Raw genomic sequence first — 20,959 nt, 5'->3', positions numbered from 1 at the left:
ATTGTGTCCTGTGTTTTATGAAATCCTTATTGATATCCAGAGTATCCAAGAAGCTGCATGAGGCCCAAGAAATAAGACATCTTTCTCTAAAAGTGACTTCTGGGTTCTCTGGGCTCCAGCTCTGTGTCTGAGCCACTGAATGGCTACAGTTTAGCCCTTGGTGTCGGGCTGATGTGTGGAGGGCTCTCTCCAGAGGGGTCCCACCCCGCTGCTCTTAGAAGTCTAAATGCTACTCCCGAGTCCCAACACATACAAGAAAACTTTGAATCTGATGCACATATTAACCCTATCACCCAATGTGGCTCAATGTCTTTTTCACTATGACCCCACTATGGAGGTTCCCAAGACATTTGGATTTCCTAATTGGTCTCCTCCCCCACCGAAACACTCCACAAATACTGTATATTTGTTTATTTACCATTCTGGTATCTGGGCTTTCTTCATATAAAAAATATGGTATTTTTGCCCCCCAATTAGAATGCATGCCATAGGTCCTCCACCAAAGCTTCCCACAGGCAGGAGCTTCATCTGCTCTGTTCATGCCTATAACCAAGAGCCTGTAACAGAACCTGGCACATCTCAGGTGCCGAACTGATGAAAAGATGAAATAATTATGCTCTGTGTCTCTTCCCAACACCCCTAAGCATCACATGCCTCCTGTCCTCCAAGCACTGTGCTCTCTTCTGGTGCCTTCCAGCGCTGCCCAGGCTAGTTGGTGTCTCACACTCACCCCCAGGGATATATCAGGAAGCTGACAGCCTACTCCTGTGTTCCATGTGTGGGCCCCCACCCTTTGGTAGCACTGCCTGTGTGTCAAGGGCAAGTGACATTTGAGCCCCATGGAATAATTAAGGCAGCCCCCAACTGTCTCTGTCTTTGCATCTCCTTAACTCACCCATGGACTGGCAGTCACTGAGACATTCTGTTTGGTCCAGCACACCACACCAGGCTGCATCTGGGGACACACTGGGGAGAGGAGCAAACCAGTCCTCATCAGCAATTACAAACAAGTCTTCCATTGTTAGCTGCGCCATCTGTTTTCTTGGTACGCCCAGCATAACCAGGGCTGAAGGGCTGCAGGGGAGGGAGACCAAGGAGCCCCTTCATGAAGAGCCCCCATTTGCTCACCCTGGAAAGAGTAGGTAGCATGGTACCCTGAAAAGCTGAACCTCCCCAACTCAAGGAAGACACCCGCTGAGAGACATTGTACATATGCCATCTTCCATGAGAAGAAATGGGGTGCCACAGCACAATGCATTGGGAGAAAACAGGAAATCTAGATAATCCTATTATCGAGGATCCATGGAAAACACTCTAGTCTGTTACTAACAATCAACACAGTCACAAGAGTCTCCTGTGCCCTAGAGCACAGTCAATGTATAGAGAATGAGCAAGTAACAGTGGTTTAAAATCAAATAAGACTTATCATCCACAATCAGTTATTTATCCTGAAATTCCAAACCCCAAGTAATTTTGCCAGGGTGGGAATATTTTCAATAGATCATAGAAAGTGCACATTTCTTCTGGAGAGCCCCACCTAAGAGTATGTCATTGGTTCTTCTGATGGCCTTCTGAACCACCGACTTAGAAACTGGCCCTGGTCACTGTGCCAACCTTGGCAAGGGGCTCAGCAGACAATCCAAGTTTATGACTGTGGCCGTGCAGACAACGGGCCGTGTCACTGATGAATGTCCTTTGTCCAGATTTAATGGTGGCCGAGTGACACTGAATTCAGGATTGCTGTGGGGGTTGGGGTGAGGAGCTATGCCTGGTACAAAACGAGGCTGAGGATTTGCTGAGGGAAACCCACAGAGGAAATTGGATGTCTGTGGGAGGGATGGGGGCGAGGCAGGGGGGGCGGGGATTGAGAAAACCTGTCACAAAGTACGGTGATACTCAGATCGTCTCTCGGGGTCAGCATGACTGCTGAGATCCTCCAGCTTCGTGAGTGAGGGTGAGCTTACAGTCCCATTTCAACTCTGTGGGGTCCCCTTCCCTGCTGCCCTCCGCACAGCATGCTGCATGCTTCCTCCCTGGGTACCATCGTATCGCAGGTGACACTAGGACTGAGTTCACACACTGTACACTCAGAAACCAGTCACATGAAACTAAGAGGCATGTAAACTTGCATATGCTTAGAGGCTGCCAATTCTTTTTTCAGGTCATCCATTGAATTCCAAATGCTCATCTTGAAAATTAATACCTTTGACTATATGTTAGACCAAATCTGTCAGCAGATACAGGGCAACAGGAAAAGAAACACGGTGGTCAGTGTTGCTCTGCGTCTGTAGAGCTCCCAACAGCGTCTGCACAACACATGCTAGGAGCACCACTGTCTCTTTCATTTCACATTTATAAATGTGACCGCAGCTAGAACTCTGTCCTGCCAAGTAGAATTTTTAGTGAATTTCCAGTTGGTAATGATCTCCAAGGCGGTGACAACACTCAGGCAGCACAGGAATAAATGTCTTATTAGCACTGCGTTCATTATCAAGTTGGGCTACGGGTGTGCTGGGCTTGTGTTCATTTGATTTTATGTTCTTTCCCTTCAGATTAAAATACGTAAAGGTCTCATTGCCACGTTTGAGCAAGGTAAGACTGATGCTTTGGATTTGCCCAACGTCCCTGCTTTTGGGGAGGGGGGGTGTAAATTCACCAACCAGCCTCCTTCTGTGGCTAACACCGCACTGAAATGCCCCTCTAGTTCCTGCTGTCCCCATCTCCCCTCCCGAGGGGCCCTGCCCACACTCGTGCCCCTGCATGTCTGTGCTGCCCGGGGAAACCCAGACTCGCCTTTCTTCTGCCCGTGCACTCTGGGCGGAATCCGACACCAACACCTGCCATCCTGGAACATGTCTTTGTCGCCCGCCCTTTTGTGTGAAGGGCCACAGGGAGCCAGTGGACCCGGGGCCGCCCCCTTTTTTGTTGCCCAAGCCAGGAGGAGCAGGATCTTGAGATGGGCCGATAAGATGTGGCACGTGCTGGGCCGGCCTTTGACCGCTCGCCTTAACGGGCGCCTCCAAGGCCTCGGTGCGGGGAGGGCAGGTCGTCCGGGTGGGGGGGGACTGCTGAATGGAACAGCTGGGGGAGGAAGAGCAGACAAAAGCTGGGGGAGCACAGAGGGTGAGGAACCCGGGGATGGGCTGCAGTTTAGGACCCAGAGGGCAGGCTGGCTGCAGCAGGTGTGACCTCTGTAGGCCTCTCCTTTCTGCCCTGGCTCTGGGGTCCAGGCCCTGCCCCGTGCCACCTGTGGCAGTGCCGGCTGGGGGTGGCCCAGGCTGCACCGACTCATGGGCTCACAGGTGGAAGGGACACCAGATGGTGACGATGCTAACAGTAATAATACCGGAGGACACCAGCGAGCTGTCATTTATTAACCATATTGCCACAGTGGAACGCATGACACAGATGCCCGTCACTATCTTGGGAAAAATGCAGGTGGAATGTTAGCCTCGAGACTTCTGGATTTATCCAAAACATCATCCTCCTCCACCTGCAGGCCAGACCCTCCTCCTTTCTTTCTCCCTCTGCCACAGCTACCCTTTCTTTCTCCCTCTGCCACAGCTTTGGCCCAGTCCCAGAACTGTTCCAAATGGGGCCTAGTTCCTTGAGCCCCCAGAGGCGACAAGCCCCACACACCCGGGTGCTCTTACTAGGTGGGGCAGAGTGGGGCTGTACAGTCCTGTCCTGCAGAAGTCTTTATTTTTGGGACCCCATATCCCTGGGGATCTTCCTGCTCCTGCCACAGAACGGTGACATGGGGCTCAAGTGTCCTTTGAACAGACCCCCAGCTTCCAGCAAGAGGAAGAGGCCAACTGAGTGGAGCGGCTGCCGGCAGCTTGCAAGTGGAACCACCCCCCTTTGTGGTCTGCCAGCTCATTCCCCAGCTGCCGCCTCCCCGTCGGTTACGGGGTGCAGTGGGCACTGCAGGAGCCATCACGGGCTGGGGGTGTGCCAGGAGGAAGTCGGGGACTGGAGGAATGCAGGGGGCACTGCCATGCAGGTTGCAGCTGTGGGGGGGGTGGCTTCCCTGCACCCCCAGCAGTTGGGGCCACTGCTTTCAAATGCACGGGGGCCGCTTTGCCCCAGAGCTTCATGCAGCTCCTCAGAGCCCACCTGCCTGGCGTCCCTCTGTCTGCCTGCCATCCTGCCCAGCCTCTGGAATGCAGCATGCACCCCCCTCTCCCTCCTTGCTCCCAGCTAGAGGGGTTCAGTGTTTCCTTTCTAATCCAGAACTGCTCTTTCACTTAATAGCATATCTTCAAGCATCATTTTATCTCTTTCATTCACTTGCTTTTTATGTTTTTCTTTCTCTCTCCCAATTGATCTGATTAGAATACTGGGTAGAGTGGTTCCTAGTGACTAATGTGAAATCTTAGACAATTTGAAGTGAAGGTATTTCAAAACAGAATGTTATCTAGGATTGAATCGGGTTTGTTCACCCCCATATCCAGCTCCAAGGGGACAGGGAGAGACCTTTCACCAATGCCATCTCTGGCATGGAGGGCAATATAGCTGGGCTGCCTTTGTCAAAAGTAGCCTGTTTTTAAAGATGAGACTAGCATGAGAGAGCTGCAGGACATTTCCTGTCTCTGCCCAGCCTTACAGCGACCAGCAGGGAGGAGGGACGGTAAAGCCCCCCAGTGCTGGCATTGGGAACACACCGGAGAAAGCTATCTTCTCAGGTCCATGCATGTTTGTTGAGCACTGATTTCAGAGGCTTTTCCTAGAAGCAATAGGTAAGGTCAGAAAACGAGAAAAGATGTTGTCTGTGAATAAGACAACTTACATAAATTAATTTCCCATGCCAATAATAATAAAAATTTCAAAGACCAAACCCCTGGAAGTGGAGCATGCCGGAAGGAGGATAGAAAGCCTGCTTCTGAGGTTTGTTCGAAGCCTGGAAGCTTGGGGTATAATAGAACAGGGCTTAAAAATAGCTTACAGTGGGCAAGAGGGGTGATGAAAGATCCTCTCCCTCGCAGAACTGCCCCAGGGGAGGGCAGGCCTTGGCAGCAACAGTGGCTGGGTATTGCAGCAGGCATTCCTGGATTCCTCTGAGCACGCTCGCAACCACCCGGGAGAAGAGAAGAGAGGTGCAGATTCATAGGCTTTGAGTTTACTCCTTTTCCCTCCAGTGCTAAACAGCACTATGCTTGTCTGGACTCATTCACACAAGCAACCTAGTTCTAACCTCTCCCCCAGACCCTTTGGGGAATAATCGAGTTGTAACTCATCGGGTGAAATATCAATATGTAAATACACATAAATAATAACTAGGGCAGGGATCCCCAAAGCTGTCCATCAAGTTTTACTTGCTTCTTCATTGACTCTGGGCCATGCTACGTTTCATTGGCTCCTCTTTGTTTTACTGCAGTCAGATGCCTTTTCTCTTCATTCTTTACATGTGGATTGGACAGTGAGGCCAAGTGAAATCTGAAAAGATTCATAGCTCGTTTTATGCTGCAGGGAAGTCCACAGCAAAGACCCGGAGGAAAGACATTCACGTGTTGATTCGTTCAGCAAACATCTCTGCACTGGTGACATAGGGAAGTCATCAGAACCCCTTTCTGGGAACGTGGTTCCATGTGTTCTGAGTGCCATAAGTCTTTTCATGAATCTGTGCCCACAAGGGCGCTGTGACTTGGCCTCTCTCTGCTTTCCTTGCAGGGCCCTGGCCACCAGCCCTAGTGCCTACCTCACGGCGCCTTTTGGCAAGGAGGAGATGAAAGAGACTTCCCTCTTTCCCGACCCCAGAACCCCAAACCCAGAGACTCCAGGAAACATCACTGCTCTGCTAGTGCCCTCCACACATCTTCCCATTGACAGACTTCCAAAGTTGAAGGTGAACCCCCCAAGATGTTGAGGGTTGGACTTTCTCACTCGGCTGTGTCATCTTGCTCTAGGACCTCACGAAACTTGGGCTTCAAACAAGAAAAAGGGAAAGTCACCAACAACCAGAGACAAACCCATGCTTGTGGGCATCAGTGTGGCTGCTCCAGGGCAGGGACAGCAGGAGAAGATGCTGGGTGTTCAGGGAAGGGGTGGGGGGTAGCTGGTTTCTGTACTCCGAGTTGTTTCCTCTCATTTATAAACCCAAGCATGATTCACAGAAGGGCCAGCAAAATAGCTGTCAAACAGGAATTTTTTCCACATTGATTTCGCTAGTGCTGATGTTAGGATTTATGGTTTACTCAAAAATTTCATCATCATGGAAATTGGCTTTCCCTAGGGTCTTTTGCCCAGGAGAAGTTTTATATGAGTCGCTGAGTGTTTTCCACCTGGTGCCTAATGCCCACTAACTGGGGAGAGGTTTTCCCAAGCATCCTCCTGGAGGTCCTCAGATGACTCTAGAAACAGGGTCCTGTCCCTGTGAAAACTCCTTAAGGTCAGGAAGCTTCAAGGGCCCAGCTCAGGATAGCACTAAGTTGACACACAGGGAATGCACCCATGCAGGCACTCGACTGAGACGGGCACCCCCTACGATGTCCCTCTGCCTCCAGAAGCTTCGCCCTGCAGTTGTGCTCTCCTGCCTGCTGCTGAGAGAGAGCCATGGCACAATGGGTGCTTTATACACATTTGGCTCCAAGGAAGGCATGTTGAGCCTGTTTAAGAAAAAGAAAGAAAGAAAAACCTAACCTTCTATCTGCACTCTCCCAGCATCCTTGCTGGGGGTTTGAGGGTGTCAGTGACAGAAAAATCAGTCAGTTCGGAAGACCTCTTCAGCCCTCTGCCTCTCGCCTAGGCCTGCAGCCTGCTTCAGAGTAAGCCTGGGACTCAGAACTGGGGGCAGCAGCCACTGAGGCCCAGAGAAGGATCAGCCATGCGAGGGTGCTTCCCCACCTCCCTTGACTCTCTACTTCTCTGCTCTTGTGCCAACTTTGTTACCCTCAGTGGCTGTGGTCACCTTCCTGGGGAGTCCTCTGAGCCCCCTCACTCCATCAGAGTGGCTGTTTTCACTGACCAGTCAGTTCTGTCCATCAGCCATTGGCTTGGTTTGGCTAGTACCCGACCATTGCAGGAGAAACAAGCAGGTCCTAGGAACCAGACTTGCTTCTGGGACAATGGGGAAAGATTGAGAAGTTCCTACTCAAAGGATAGACCTTCTAATTCTAGAGAGAATTTGTTTTTCAGCTTTGTAGAAAGCCTCAGGTAGGGCATGAGGTCCAGGCCCACAGACAGAAGCAGCTTGGATATCACCCGAACCTGAGAGAAACAGAAGCAAGCCTCAATCACTTTGGGCTGTTCTATAAACCCGTCCAGTTGGTTCACTCACTGGGGCTTAATGACACTGTTAAGGGTGACTGGAAGTCCTGCCATTTTCTGTTGTGTGGGCAAATGCCACGATTCTTATCTTTCCCACTCCTGCCCCACCCCCACCCCCACCTGTATAATGATTTGGGCTTTCTGGGATGTCCCCAGTGGCTCAGACTCAAGATTTGTTGAGTCTGCTTTGTTGCATATTTACCAAGTGCCCAGACCTACTTCCTGCAGGGAAGGGCATCACATGTTCCTGGGCTCCAGAGTCCCAGTTAGGCTCTGATGGCAAGTAGTTTCTGGGAGAACATGTCATTTCCAGGCTCTAGAAACCCCTGTGGCAGAATTCTCAGATTTGGTTAAAGTGTCAGGACTTGGAAGTCACATTGAACTCCTGTGGACTTCTGCTCCAAGATTCCATCTTACCTCCCGGAATCAGTCCTCCTAACCTGCAAATTGGGAAATTCAGTTGTAGGCAGCAAATAACTAGACTTCTTGTAAGCCCTACTGATTTTAACATCCCCGTAACCCCAGACTCCAACCAGCCACTTGGGGACTGGAGCTTCATCTGAACCCACTGTTGTCAGCAGCAGCCTTGGTCTGGAAGAGGGGACCAGGGAATCTAGCAACCACGTTTGCTTACAATCACGTGGACTTGAATTGCTTTTGTTATTTGGGGTGGAAAATTGGAATGATCAAGTTCCTTTTTTTTTTTTTCACTTAGAAAAGCAAATATTGTGCTTTTGTAATAAATGCCTTTCAGCAAAATTGTGGGGGGTCACTCATCCAGTGGGGACCCACCTGAGTCACAACGCTGACTCTTCACATTAGCAGGCCAGCCATCTGTACGTGAAAGTAGCCCTAATCAGCCCAAAATGGATAAGATTTGCTGGCTTCCAGGCAGGGCCAGGCCAGTCCCCTCACTTCTCTGCACACTGATTTCTGTCCAAAGCAAAGTTGATGTTCCACAGTCTCACTAAGGTTTTTGTACTTTAAAAAAACAAAATGATGACTTTTTAAAAATAGTTAAATCTTAAGTAGACCATAGTGAGGAAGTCTAGCTTGGGTGACTGTCACAGGGTCTCCATGTAGTGAAGCCTGCAGCTGCTAAGAGCCACAGGGAGGGATGGGACTTAAGCCTTGACTTTATAAGAGGGGCTGACTGATCAGACCCTCAGCCTTACAAACAAGAGATCATGCGGATCCGTAGACAATGCAAATCACGTCTTCCTGACCTTCCTCCCGGTGTGGCCACCTGCGCTTCACTTCCTGTTACATTTATGTCATCTGGGGGGTTAAGGGATCTTTTAAAACGTACTGTGATGTCTTACATGTAAGTGCGTTATGTCTAGATCTACTGAAGGAGAATGTCCACATCAGGAGGGAAGTTCACCATGAAACAACCATCGTTCTAGTTGTGCTCAGTATCTATGTATGACATACACATGAAGTGAATGTTTTCTTATGGTTTCAGGTCTACAACATTTAGTACATGTAAATAAGAAAAAATTGATAAATATAGTAAATTAAGTTATAACATGTCATTTGATTTTAATTTTGCTATCTCATATTTAATTTGCCCAATGCCCCACATCTGGGTTTATGCCTAGGTGGTATAGACCCCTACGTACAACCCACCTTTGCAGACACGTGTGTGCTACACCCAGAAAAGCACACAACTCCACTGATGACCACCACTCGACTCTCCAGTTTACCTTCTTTTTGTCTTTAATTCTGATTTACTGTGATGATTTAATAAAGTAGAAACACAATACTTATGTGCCATATGTTTCTTTTGTTTTCATTATCATTTCTAGGAAAATAAAGTTTATCCTGACATCTGACAAAAGATGGCTTGCTTTTTTATCAGAGTTCCTCAAAAGCATCTTTTTTTAACCAAAGCGTAATTATGTATCCAGAATGGTACTAGTATCAATCCAGGGAAGTTTACAAATGTGTTTATGTAAAATTGACCTCTCAGTCAGGAGTCCCTGGCTCTGATGAGCAAGAGGCCAACTTTGAGGGTGTGTCTTTGTGAATAAATGACAGATAAAATGTAATTACCAGCCTCCTGTTGGCATGGCTGAAGCCCCGTCGATGGCCTTCAGGCCTTCAACCGTCACATTCTGAGGCCTGGCCAGGTGGTCTCTACCCGTGTCCTGAGCTACTCCCATGCTCTGGACACCAGGGAACTTTCAACATACTGGACAGTCAAGCTGCCTAAAATTAATTCTTTGGTCCATTTAGTGAATAGGTATTACCTATTACTTACGAGACATCTTGGTGACATCAAAAAGGGTCCAGGTGCCTTTCCAGGAGCCAAAAAGATCCTGAATTGATGTAGCTTTTTAAAGCCTTGGACTGGTAGCAAATGTGTTTACTACTTGGTACCTCATGGAATGCAGCTTGATGCAGAGTTTTAGAGCTTTGCTTCCTAGAAGTGGTGGTTCGAGCCTTGTCATGCATCAGAATCCCTCAGGAAGCTTCGTAAGATGTTTCCCATCCCCCACCTAGATTCTAATCCACCACATCTGGGTAGAACCCCAGAATCTAATTTTTAAAGTCCCCCTCACCCTCTCAAGGATTCCAACTTGCATGCAGATAGATTTGGATTGAGAGGCTTGGACCAGCCCCATTTTTTGATGCTTTGGGCAGCCCTTATTCCCTGTCCTGCATGTGTACCCTGGAGTGGAGAGAAGGTGAGTGAACATTCCCAAGGAATTGCTCAGGGTAGTGTCCTGCCCTTCCTAATGATTCCACTTTGCAGATGGTCCCAGTTCCCTCCAGGATGATTTATGGATTCCTTTCAGATCCGGAAATAGTCCTTGAATTTCACAGGATATTGTTATGAAAGTCTCATAAAGCAGTTTATTGTCTTATTTATAACAAAAGATGAGGTGGGGGTGTGGGGACGGTGTTCCAGTCATCATATATCCACATTTTCAAAAACTACTCATCAAATGTTAGGCCAGATCATGCAAGACCTTCAGCAGAATTCCAAAAAGAATCCAACTTCCAGTGGTTCCAAAAAGACCATTGCTGCAAGTAATGCTCTCCTCAACCTCTCTGGGATTTTTGCCAGGTGCCAGAATTTAAAGAAAGAATACCTTTAAGGTATACCCTTGCCATAACAAAATATTCTGAGTGTTACAGGAAACATGCCAGAGTTTTTTTACATTTGCTGCAGTACAGGGTATCTCTCAGCAAGAAGACTCACACATTTGTATTTGGTCACGTCTATACACATTTGAGCTAGCGTTCTAGATCTGTGTATGTGTAGAAACAAATTGAGGCTACTTTGATTTATTAAACAGTTTATGTCAAGAGAAACTATTATCATTTACTCTTATTTATAGAAATAAATGGAAATGGTTTTAATTGCATTTCAAATCAAAAAACTAATAAGGTAATAAAGATGGAACACACCGTCAATTTCATCCCCGTATTTCTGGTCTACCCAGGACTATCAGCTGGACTGTCTCCACACTCCCACCACCTCCTTCTACAGGTACTGAACCTGAAGCCCAAAGATGGCTCCCTGGGGTTCACACAGCTACAAAGTGGAGCTCCAAGGAGAAACTACGTTTCCTGGGCCCTGTTCTGTGACAACACCCCCGATCAGCAGCACTTTACTTCACCAGTGCACGGACTGTTGGTAGTTTCCATGCTCCTTCTGGCTACCTTGAAGGTTTTCCTGAGGCTACCCTGACCTTTATCTCACTTGGACCAGGCACAAACAGATCAGGGTCTTCCAGAACTGGGAAGCTTGTTTTACTGGAATATTCTCCCAAAGGACAAAGAAGATGATGCTATTATTGACCTTTATTATTCTGGAAGTTTTTTTGGATAATACATATCTGGAAAGAAAAATTGCTTATGTTTCCAGACCTGAAAAACAGACTGTGGCAAAGAACAAGAATAGGCTATACATGCTGATGCCACACTCCAGGATGTCCTCCTGCACTTTGTACACACAGATCCACAGAGTGATTCAGCTTTGGCCACAATATTCTGTTCATTCTTCCCTGAGAAAAGTTTTGTTTCAGGAGTTAAGAAGGTAAAGACACATCCGTGTCCTTACTTGCCCCAAAGACTGCCCTTGAACAGAATGAAAAGAGACTTGCTCCCAAAACTGAAGATAGAGTCTCTTTGCCCACTGCCTATTGGAGCTTAAACCACATCTTCACCCCCAGACAACATAGAAAGCCCAGCTGACAGCCCTGGGAATCAGGGGAATTTTAAACAAAAGTGACATTCTCCCTGCCCCAAATATCCTCTCACACTTGCCCTCCAAAACTAGCAAATGACAGCAGCCCAAACAGCAGGAACTCTGAAATGATACTCTTTCTGAGTCATTCAAAAGAATTTTCTGGAATTGGAGATTGCTTTTTTGTTGCTATCATTTTAAATTAAAAGTACTTTGAATACCCAAGTCTCTAATCCTAAATTAAATTGGATAAGGTGAAGGGGGTGAGAATTTATAACAAGCTGTCGTGTTAAGAAATATTTGTCTGGAAGATTCTGCCTCTTACAGAACAAATGAGAAATTAGGAAGTCCCAGTTAGCATCCTCCCTTTTTAACTATGTCTGACAAGAAAAACACTGACTAGATTTTTTTTTTACATTCACACCAAGATATTGCTGCCTCAGATATTGGAGGACATTGTGTATGTAATCAAAAATTATATTTAAAACATTATTTGGTGAAGTAAAGGATAAATGAATAAATGAATAAATTCTCTCCAGGACAAGAGTTCCCTTTCCCTATGTGTCCAGCTGTAATTTTTAATCTTCCACTTGTATGTACCACCTGTCCCTCTAGCAAAATGCTTGTTGAGTTTGACAGAGAATATTTTACATAAAGAGGTCACACTTGTCAGCTTCCACCTTGACGTGGGGTCCTGGGGGTCTGAAAATTGGAGTGTGCCTCTCACCAAGGGTGTGAAGTGGGAAGGGTCTTGCTATTATAGCTCCTGAAAGGATCTTTTTGACTTCAGAAAATAGCCTGGCAAAGAAAAGCTTTTTTTTTTTCCCCCATGAATACTCAGGGACTGCATTATGCTCCTGAGATGGTGGAGGTGAGTACTTTTGATCAATATTCCCTGAGAAATGGCCGCTGGGCTAAGTGCAGGCAGAGGGCCTCAATAACAGATCTCCCTCCTGCCAAGCCTACAGAGCATTTGCTGCAAATCTTCAGTGAACAGTTTGAACCAGCAAGGGCTGCACATTAATGGCATCATCTTTTCCTCCCTTTAAAAAATGTCACCCCATTTTGTCTTCCATGTTGATGGGTGATTATGGGCCCCCTAGAAACAGTTATTTCTATAGCCTTCCTTCAGGGAAATCTTGGCATCTCCATTTTAAGGCACCAGAAAAAGTGAACCCCTGGAATTGTTTCAACCTGAAGAAGAGGGCAGAGTGCCAAGAGGAAAACTCAGATTAGGGAAGACTTACTAATCACCATTTTAATAAAACAGTCAAAGTATATATTTGTACTTTACACCATGTATTCTGTATTTTTTTCCTTCTAAAATTAATGATCTGTTCTCATCGCAACACCCACCCCATCCAGTTGATAAGCAGATTCTTTCCAGATGAATGCAAATACACACAAAGATAACAGGACTTTCCTATTTACAGAAACAGCATCATACAATACATATCATTACAACTTTTTTAAACTTCGCAGTACATCACGGGCACTCTCCCTCCAACTTACACTTTGTGATAGTTGCATATTGTTCCTTAGAATAGACGTACCTTTCTTTACTCAACCCCCATCTGTGCACATTCAGGTGATTTCCAGTGTTTGTCTGTAACAAAAGTGCCTGTGGCCAACGCCATCACACCTATAGCCTGACATACCACTGTCTCTATTTCTGTAAGATAAATTCCCAAAAGGGAAATTACTGAATCAGAGTTTACGTAATTTTATCCCTAATAGACTATTTGATCATTGCAAAATTCCATAAAGTCAGTTTTGGAGTTGCATTAGAAAAAAAAACACACAAAGCTAGGATCCATTTCTTCCCATGTTTAAATTACCCATCAGCTTAAGAAAAGAAAAAAAATATTTTTAAAAAGGGGCGTCCAGGCAAAAGGTAGAATTTCAGCCCCACCAAAATGAGGTATTCATTCAGGGAAAAAGGGAGGCCCCCGGTTCAGCTTAACCAACCCACACGTCCCATGTTTCTTTCCATGATAACATTCTGAAGAATTTCCCAATTTTGAAGAAATTCCTGAAAAAACTAACATCAGTGCATCAAAATACACTATAAGTTCACCTTTCATTGTAGATGGGGAGGAACACAGGCTTGGAGGGTAGAGACGAGTAGCTACAGATCTCAGCTGCACAGCCCCCATTGTGGCCTTGAGCCCTTGAGTGCTAACCATCCCAACTCTCGCTTCCTCACCTGTGTCTTGAGGTAATACTACTGACTCGTGGCCAGTCTCAAAGATGGCCCCACTCAGTGACGATCACCAGTATCTTCCCACTTCTGCAGTCCCTGCCACGCTGATTCAGAGATGATCTGTTGGACCAGGAGGACACAGCAAAAGTGATGGAGTGTGCCTTCTGATATTAGGTCATAAAGATAATGGCCTCTTGGATGGATTGCTCTGGAGAAAGGCACCATGCAGTGAGGACACTTCAGCAGCACTGTGCAGACTGACAGGCATGGGAGAGAGACATTCTAGAAGTGGATCCTCCAGTCTTCATTGGATTGTAGCTCCAGCTAACATGTGACCATACCTTCATGAGGGAGCCCAAGCCAAGAACCACCAGGCCAGGCTGCTTTGGAATTCCTGACCCATAGAAACAATGAAATGTAGTAAATTACTATTGTTCTAAGCCATCAAGTTTGTGGGTGATTTGTCATTACACAGTCATAAAAATTGACCTAATGGCTGTTCTAAATATGAGATGAAGAAAGTGTCCAAAAGGCATATGCACACAACAGCATGTTCTAATGATGCTTTCAGTGGTGTCATGGCTGAGTGTGGCCCCAGTCCTCTGGAGCCTGACCACATCACTTTATATAAAGAGTGCTATGCCAGGGAGCCAGTTACCTGGCATCTGATCTCTCCACATCTCAAAGAGCCTTATGATGAAAGCAAGGCATTCAACATTCACAGACATTTTCCTCACATCCAAAGTAGTGAGTTATAATACTTCCCATTCAGGGTTGATATGAAGACCAAATAGAAAAATGCACACTCCGAAAACCAGACCTCTATTGTTACTTATAGAATCCCTCCAAAACTTAGTGATTTAAAATAAGAGTACACTTATGATGAGCACAGTAATGTATAGAATTGCTGAATATTGTACACCTGAAACTAATATAACACCATATGTTAACTACATACTCTCCTCTGCTCTCCCCTGAGCTCTCCCACAAGTGTTCTGAGGTGGTACAGGGCACAGGCATCACCTCAAAGACTCACCTGCTTCCTTGCGTGTCTAGAGTCACTCCTGGCTGTTAAGTGAGATCTCACCTTACGTTGTCAGCAGAACACATATATGTGGCCTCTGTGCACAGCTTGGGCTACCCCACAGAAAGACTGAGATCCCCAAGAAAGACTCAGGTAGAAGCCACATAGACTTTGCTAATCTAGTTTCAGAAGTCACACAGTGTCACTCCTACTACATTTTGAGGAACAGTCACAAAGGTCACTCAGTTTCAAGGGAGGGACAAAGACTCCACCTCTCAATGGAAGCAATATCAAAGGGTTTGCAGAAATGTTTTAAAACTGCACCACATGGCATTAACATTATACAAAATTCAGAATCTGTATTCTGTCACATCCTGTGGATGGATCAGACATCAAAGATCTCAAAATAACAAGAATGCTTTCTCATGAGTACTTGACCTAAATAAGTTGTCCTCAACAACAGCCTTGGGTGGTACTTAATTGCAGACAGCCAAAGCACTTTAGCCAGCTGAAGTAGATAAGTCACTTACTGAATACTCTTGGCTACCTCACAGACTGTCCAGGAGGGCCATGTAAAAGGTTTTGGGGCTAAAAGAGCCAGAAACAACACCTAAATCAGCCTGCCAGACAAACCCACCTGCAGCTTACACCATGGCCCTGGGCCTTCACCACAGCATGGAGACTGAGATCCCCACAAATGCCTCTCCGCTCCCCTCACTGGTGCTGACTGCACCTGTCACACCTCCTTCCCATCGCTGTTCTGCAACCATGCCTTGCCAAGATATCTTATTAGAGGTAAGCACTTCTAACCCAAGCTGTGAGGGTGACCTTACTATAGAACAATGGTCATTTCCATTTCCTTACAGCAGAGCCTAGCTGCAAGGGAGGCTGAAGAAACCAGTTTCTGGATCCTGCATGGGGAGGCAAGACTCATGGGATGGGAAATTAGCCAAACATAGGAAGGGTGTTCAAAAGCTGTATGGTATGCAGAAAACATAATAAATGTCCAGTACAGGTAGGTACTACTCCTCCACTTTATCAGTGAGAAAACAGCAAAGAGAGATTAACTCACCCAAGGTCACATAGCTCTTAAATGGCAGAGACAAGATGATGAAAGCAGGCATTTGTTCTCTGAGCTCCTGGTGCCTGGCAGTCTATGGCATGTTGGAGAAGAAACAAGGTCCCTTTGCATGTGAGCTTGTGAAATCCCACCTTGGTGGGAAATTACACTTTTTATTGAGGCACAAAATTAAATTTTTTATTGAAAAGTTTTCTTTAAGGGTGCCTGGGTGACTTAGTTGGTGGAGTGCCAACTTCAGCTCAGGTCATGATCTCACTGTTGTGAGTGCGAGCCCTATGTGGGGCTCTATGCCGACAGCTCAGAGCCTGGAGCCTGCTTCAGACCCTGTATGTCCCTCTCTTCCTGCCCACACCCCCACTCATGCTTTGTCTCTCTCTCTCTCTCTCTCTCTGTCTCTCTCAAAAATAAATAAATAAATATATAACTAACATAAAGAAATTATTTTATTTTATTTATTTTTTTAACTTTTTTTTTTGAGACAGAGAGAAACAGAGCATGAATGGGGGAGAGTCAGAGAGAGGGAGACACAGAATCTGAAACAGGCTCCAGGCTCTGAGCTGTCAGCACAGAGCCCGAAGCGGGGCTCAAACTCATGGACCGCGAGATCATGACCTGAGCCAAATTCGGCCACTTTACCGACTGAGCCACCCAGGCGCCCCAAGAAATTAAAAAAAGAAAAGAAAAGTTTTCTTTAAAGTGACTCAACTGTGAGTTTCAGATTTGGGGTTTGGGATCGGCCCCCTTTCTTCTCAGCACTGGTGTCCCTCTGCCCTTGGTTGGGGCTAAGCAAGGAGTGCTTAGCGACATGTGCTCAGGGACTTTTCATTCTCTCACTCTTGCTGGTTGCCATGGTTCTGGGATGGCCTGTTAACTTGCTGGCAGGTATAGAGCTGCGATTTCCACAACCAAGTGCTTTTAGAACCGAGGTGGAAGGTAGAGAACTGAAAGAAGACGTGTACATGAGCGTGCTGGCCCCATGTGATGTCTTCACTGTGGTGCAGCCTAAAACTCCATTGTTCACAAAGAATTCAAACATCTCTCTCTCTCTTATAGCTCGCATCTTCAGCCTGTTAAAGCAAAGCAAAAGTGGTTCAGAATCTACAAATTTGATTCTATAGATGCCAGTGTGAGGGCCTTAGTTATAATCATGGACTGCTGAATTACCCAATTTCCCATGAGTACGGGTTGTGTTTGTAGGTTGGGTCACATTAAAAAAGAAGTTTTTTCAATGCACAAGAAAGAGAGAACTTGAAATGGTGACATGCATGGCTCCTCTCTCACTGAGGTGGAAATTCTAGGCTATTACTTTGGAGTCAAATTGCCAAAACATAAATTAGGTGTTTCCATGATTTGGTACTAGAACTGTATGTGTTCTTATACCATGAGGTCATGTTCCTTGCTTTGGTAGCCCCTATCAATGACAAGAAGATTGTATTTCACTATCCGTTTGAATTCTCCCTTCAAGGTTTGGCACATTTGCTCCCTTCAAGGTTTATCTCTGTGAGCCAGTTTCCTCCTTGCTCTCGCCTGAATGTCACCACTTACTAGTCATATTACCTCCTAAAACCTTCCATGTCCCCATCTGTTACATGGGGCTAACCAATACAACCTCACAGAGTAATCATGAGAAATTAATGAGTATTTCATGTTAAGGTCATAGACCAGGTGAGTAATTAGGGCTCAAAGAATTTTAGCTATTACTGTTACAAATCCACCATTAATTGGGGGTAGTAGTCTCTGGTTAAGACTTCAAGCCATCAACTCTTCCCAGGCCACACTTATTGCCAGTGTCAAGTGGGAATACCATACCTGACCAAGACCTCACACTCTCAGTCACTCACCTTAGACAGCAATGTGCACACAGACCCACTGGGGATCTTATGAAAGTGCAGATTCTGATCTGGCAGGTCTGGGGAAGGGCCTGCACTTCCACCCTTCTAACCCAGCTCTCAGTTGGTGCCAATGCTATAGGTTCACGGTCCACACTTTGAGTAACCAGCATCCCAAAAATACATACTAGGAATGTTCTCCACTGTAGCTGCCACAGTTGATACGCCTGTGAAGCTGGATCAGAAAATTGCTTTAGAAAAAGTTTCAAATAGAGGTTGGGAACTTCTAATCAGAGCTGCCTCTCCACTGTTGGACGTTGATATCAATGCCCCAAATGCTCATATATTTGCAAAATTAAATGAGGCCAGCAGTTATCATGAAGGTGCTTGCTGTTTTCCAATTAATATTATTTTAAAACTGACAAGTGCCAAATTAAAGTTATCTTCTGGCTTTCACAAAATTGCTAAATCAGTGACTAACAAAACCCTTGAAATGTCAGGTTGAACCATACAAAATTTTTGATATTAAACTTTTTATTTTTAGTTTCTATTTTTACTTATTATTAATTATGATTCAGCCTAAGAGTTGTCATTTCACTCAATAAATTCAGCCATTATTGCAGTGAGGAAACAACTTTCATACCAGGAGATGATGTTCCTCTTCTGTGTACATTTCAGTGGATGACATAACAGGTGAGAAATTGTATGTATTGCCTGAGAGCCACTCCAGTTGACGCGACAAACATACAAAGTATTTTTTTAATGTTTATTTATTTTTGAGAATGAGAGAGAGAGCACAAGCAGAGGAGGGGCATAGAGAGGTAGACAAACCATAGAAGGCTCCAGGTTCCAAACTGTCAGCACAGAGCCCGACACGGGGCTCAAACTCACGAACCATGAGATCATGACCTGAGCCGTACTTGGACACTCAACAGACTGAGCCACCCAGGAGCCCCAAACATGCACAGTATTAAGAAAACTGTCTTGGAAGCAGCTTCCTACTTATTTAACTTTCTCAATTAAACACTCAGGGTTTTTTAAGTGGTGCCATAGACAAGAGTACACAAACGGTGTGGCCATGCTCCAATAAAACTTTATTTACAAAAATAAGCTCATGGCCAGATTTGGCCACCTGACTCCCTGGTTTGTTGACCCCTGGGTTAGCCTCTTAAGTTATAATGGTAGAAATTGTGAAATACCACAGTGGCAATAATTCTGGAATCTCAGTACAACCTTAGAAGGTATAAGATCACAGTTGCTGCAACAAACAAGTCAAGGTAGCTACAATAATATTTATTTAATTTTTTTTTAGTTCTCTTGGAGCTGACTGAAGAAATTTTGAAAATGCAAAGGAGAAAATCATGATTTTCTCTGTGGCTAATATAGCAAAAAATTTTCTGATACAAGTCTGAAATATTTTTTTTTAATGTTTATTTTTGAGAGACACAGAGAGAGAGAGCAAGTAGGGCATGGACAGGGGGAAGGAGGACAGAGGATCTGAAGAGGGCTCCATGCTGATAGCAGAGAGCCTGATGTGGGGCTCAGACTCACAAACTGTGAGATCATGATCTGAGCCAAAGTCGAACACTCAACTGACTGAGCCCCCCAGGTGCCCCCAAATATGAAATTTCAGTTAGGTAAATGTTTCACTAAAATGATTTAAAACTATAATTGGTGTTTGGTGAATTATCAAGATAATTCGTGTGGAAACCGTCAAGAAGATATCAAGGATAACAATACTGCTCAAAAGAAGCAATAAGGGTCTTTTATTAAAGAGGGGAGTGAGAAAAGAGCGTATTCCTTTATGTTTGTAACACATGTGGTGAGATCTAACATGACTCAGTTTGGATTTGGACACACAGAGCCTGCACTTTGGTTCCTTGCCTGTGTCCCTGACAGTTCATTTTTATGTACACTGTACCTGTCAGTTTCTGCCCATCTCCTAATAATAACCTCTTTGTAGCTGCATTCTGGAATGATCAAGGTTCATTTTACATAGGAAAGTGGGACACATTTCAGTAGGAAAGAATGACAATCAATTGGTGTGACAAGCTTTTTTTTTTTAATGCTTATTTATTTTTGAGAAACAGAGAAAGCGAAGGGGAGGGGCAGAGAGAGAAAGGGCAGAGGATCCGAAGCAGGCTCTGCGCTGACAGCAGAGAGCCCAATACAGGGCTCAAACTGATGCTTAACCAACTGAGCCACTCAAACGCCCCTGGTGTGACAAGCTTTACAAAAATTTTTCAATGTTTATTTATTTTTGAGAGAGACACAGAGAGAGAGAGAGCATGATGGGGAAGGGCAGAGAGAGAGAGAGAGAGAGACAGAATCTGAAGCAGGCTTCAGGTTCTGAGCTATCAGCACAGAGCCCGATGTGGGGCTCCAACCCATGAACCGCAAGACCATGAGCCAAGCCGAAGTCAGACGCTCAACTGACTGAGCCACCCAGGCACCTGGTGTGACAAGCTTTTAAATGGCAATATTAGACATGTGGGTTTCAGCTAAGATCCACACCCCTTTCTGTTCTTTGAGCTTGGAGGAAATTTTACCCTAATTTTTTTTCCTCCTGTAAAAAGAGCCTTCTCTGAAACCCTTCCATGCATTAACACCTCCTCTGCTTCCTATCAGATTCAGCAGACAATAGCCTCTTGGCTCAGTCTGTCCATCCTGTCACCATCAGGTGTGACACCTGACTGTAGCGTTTGAGAAGGGGCATTGCATCAAGGCCCTGGTCCTGGACAACAGAGATGAAGCAGATGTTGCATTCGAATAAAAGGGCCTTTATTTTGATGAGTGGAATAGGAGAATAACGCATTCAGGTGGAAGTTTCTGCCGTTCTTGTTTCCCGCTGTGTGATGCTTTTTCTACTGCCTCAAACCGAGTGGCAGGAACAGTGAACACCTGGGTTCTGATGAAGGGAGGCAGCACTGTAAACTGGGAGTGCAAACCATGGGGACCAGCTTCTAATAGATGTTGGGGATGCTGCACAGCGTGAATCTGACATGCTCGAATTATTGGCTCCCAATAATCACACCTTTGAATGTGCTCTGACGGGCAGTAAATTTCCTATAGGTTTCATTTCAATACAGTAAGCATCCTAAGATCGCTTTGTCTCAGTAGTACAGGCTCACGCAATGAGCTAAAGAAAAGCATCATCAGTATTGATGCTTTGTGTAGAAATGCCACCAGGAAATCCACACAGTATAGAAATCTTCAAATAAGACAAACATGAGTACGTTTACCCCTCAACCCATCTGCTCACCATATATACTGCCAAAGGGATCATCACGTCTTGAACATTTCACTTTCCAGATGCAACAGACCAAGCCCACAATAAAAATATGTGTTAGACAAATGA

General features: G+C 45.6%; 1 protein-coding gene across 1 annotated transcript in view; it reads left to right on the top strand.

The window, feature by feature from the left end:
• RALGAPA2 (Ral GTPase activating protein catalytic subunit alpha 2) overlaps positions 1-9,031 on the top strand; it is a 322,478-nt gene extending 313,447 nt beyond the window's left edge. The window contains 2 exon segments of the mRNA XM_043602994.1: positions 2,553-2,592; positions 5,671-9,031. Of these exon segments, the coding sequence (XP_043458929.1) occupies positions 2,553-2,557 (5 nt within the window). The 3' untranslated portion in view covers positions 2,558-2,592; positions 5,671-9,031.
• Positions 9,032-20,959: the final 11,928 nt, after the last annotated feature.

Source organism: Prionailurus bengalensis, chromosome A3 (assembly GCF_016509475.1).
Source record: "Prionailurus bengalensis isolate Pbe53 chromosome A3, Fcat_Pben_1.1_paternal_pri, whole genome shotgun sequence".
In the NCBI taxonomy this organism is placed as follows: Eukaryota; Metazoa; Chordata; class Mammalia; order Carnivora; family Felidae; genus Prionailurus; species Prionailurus bengalensis.
This window is presented reverse-complemented; position numbering and strand designations above follow the sequence as displayed.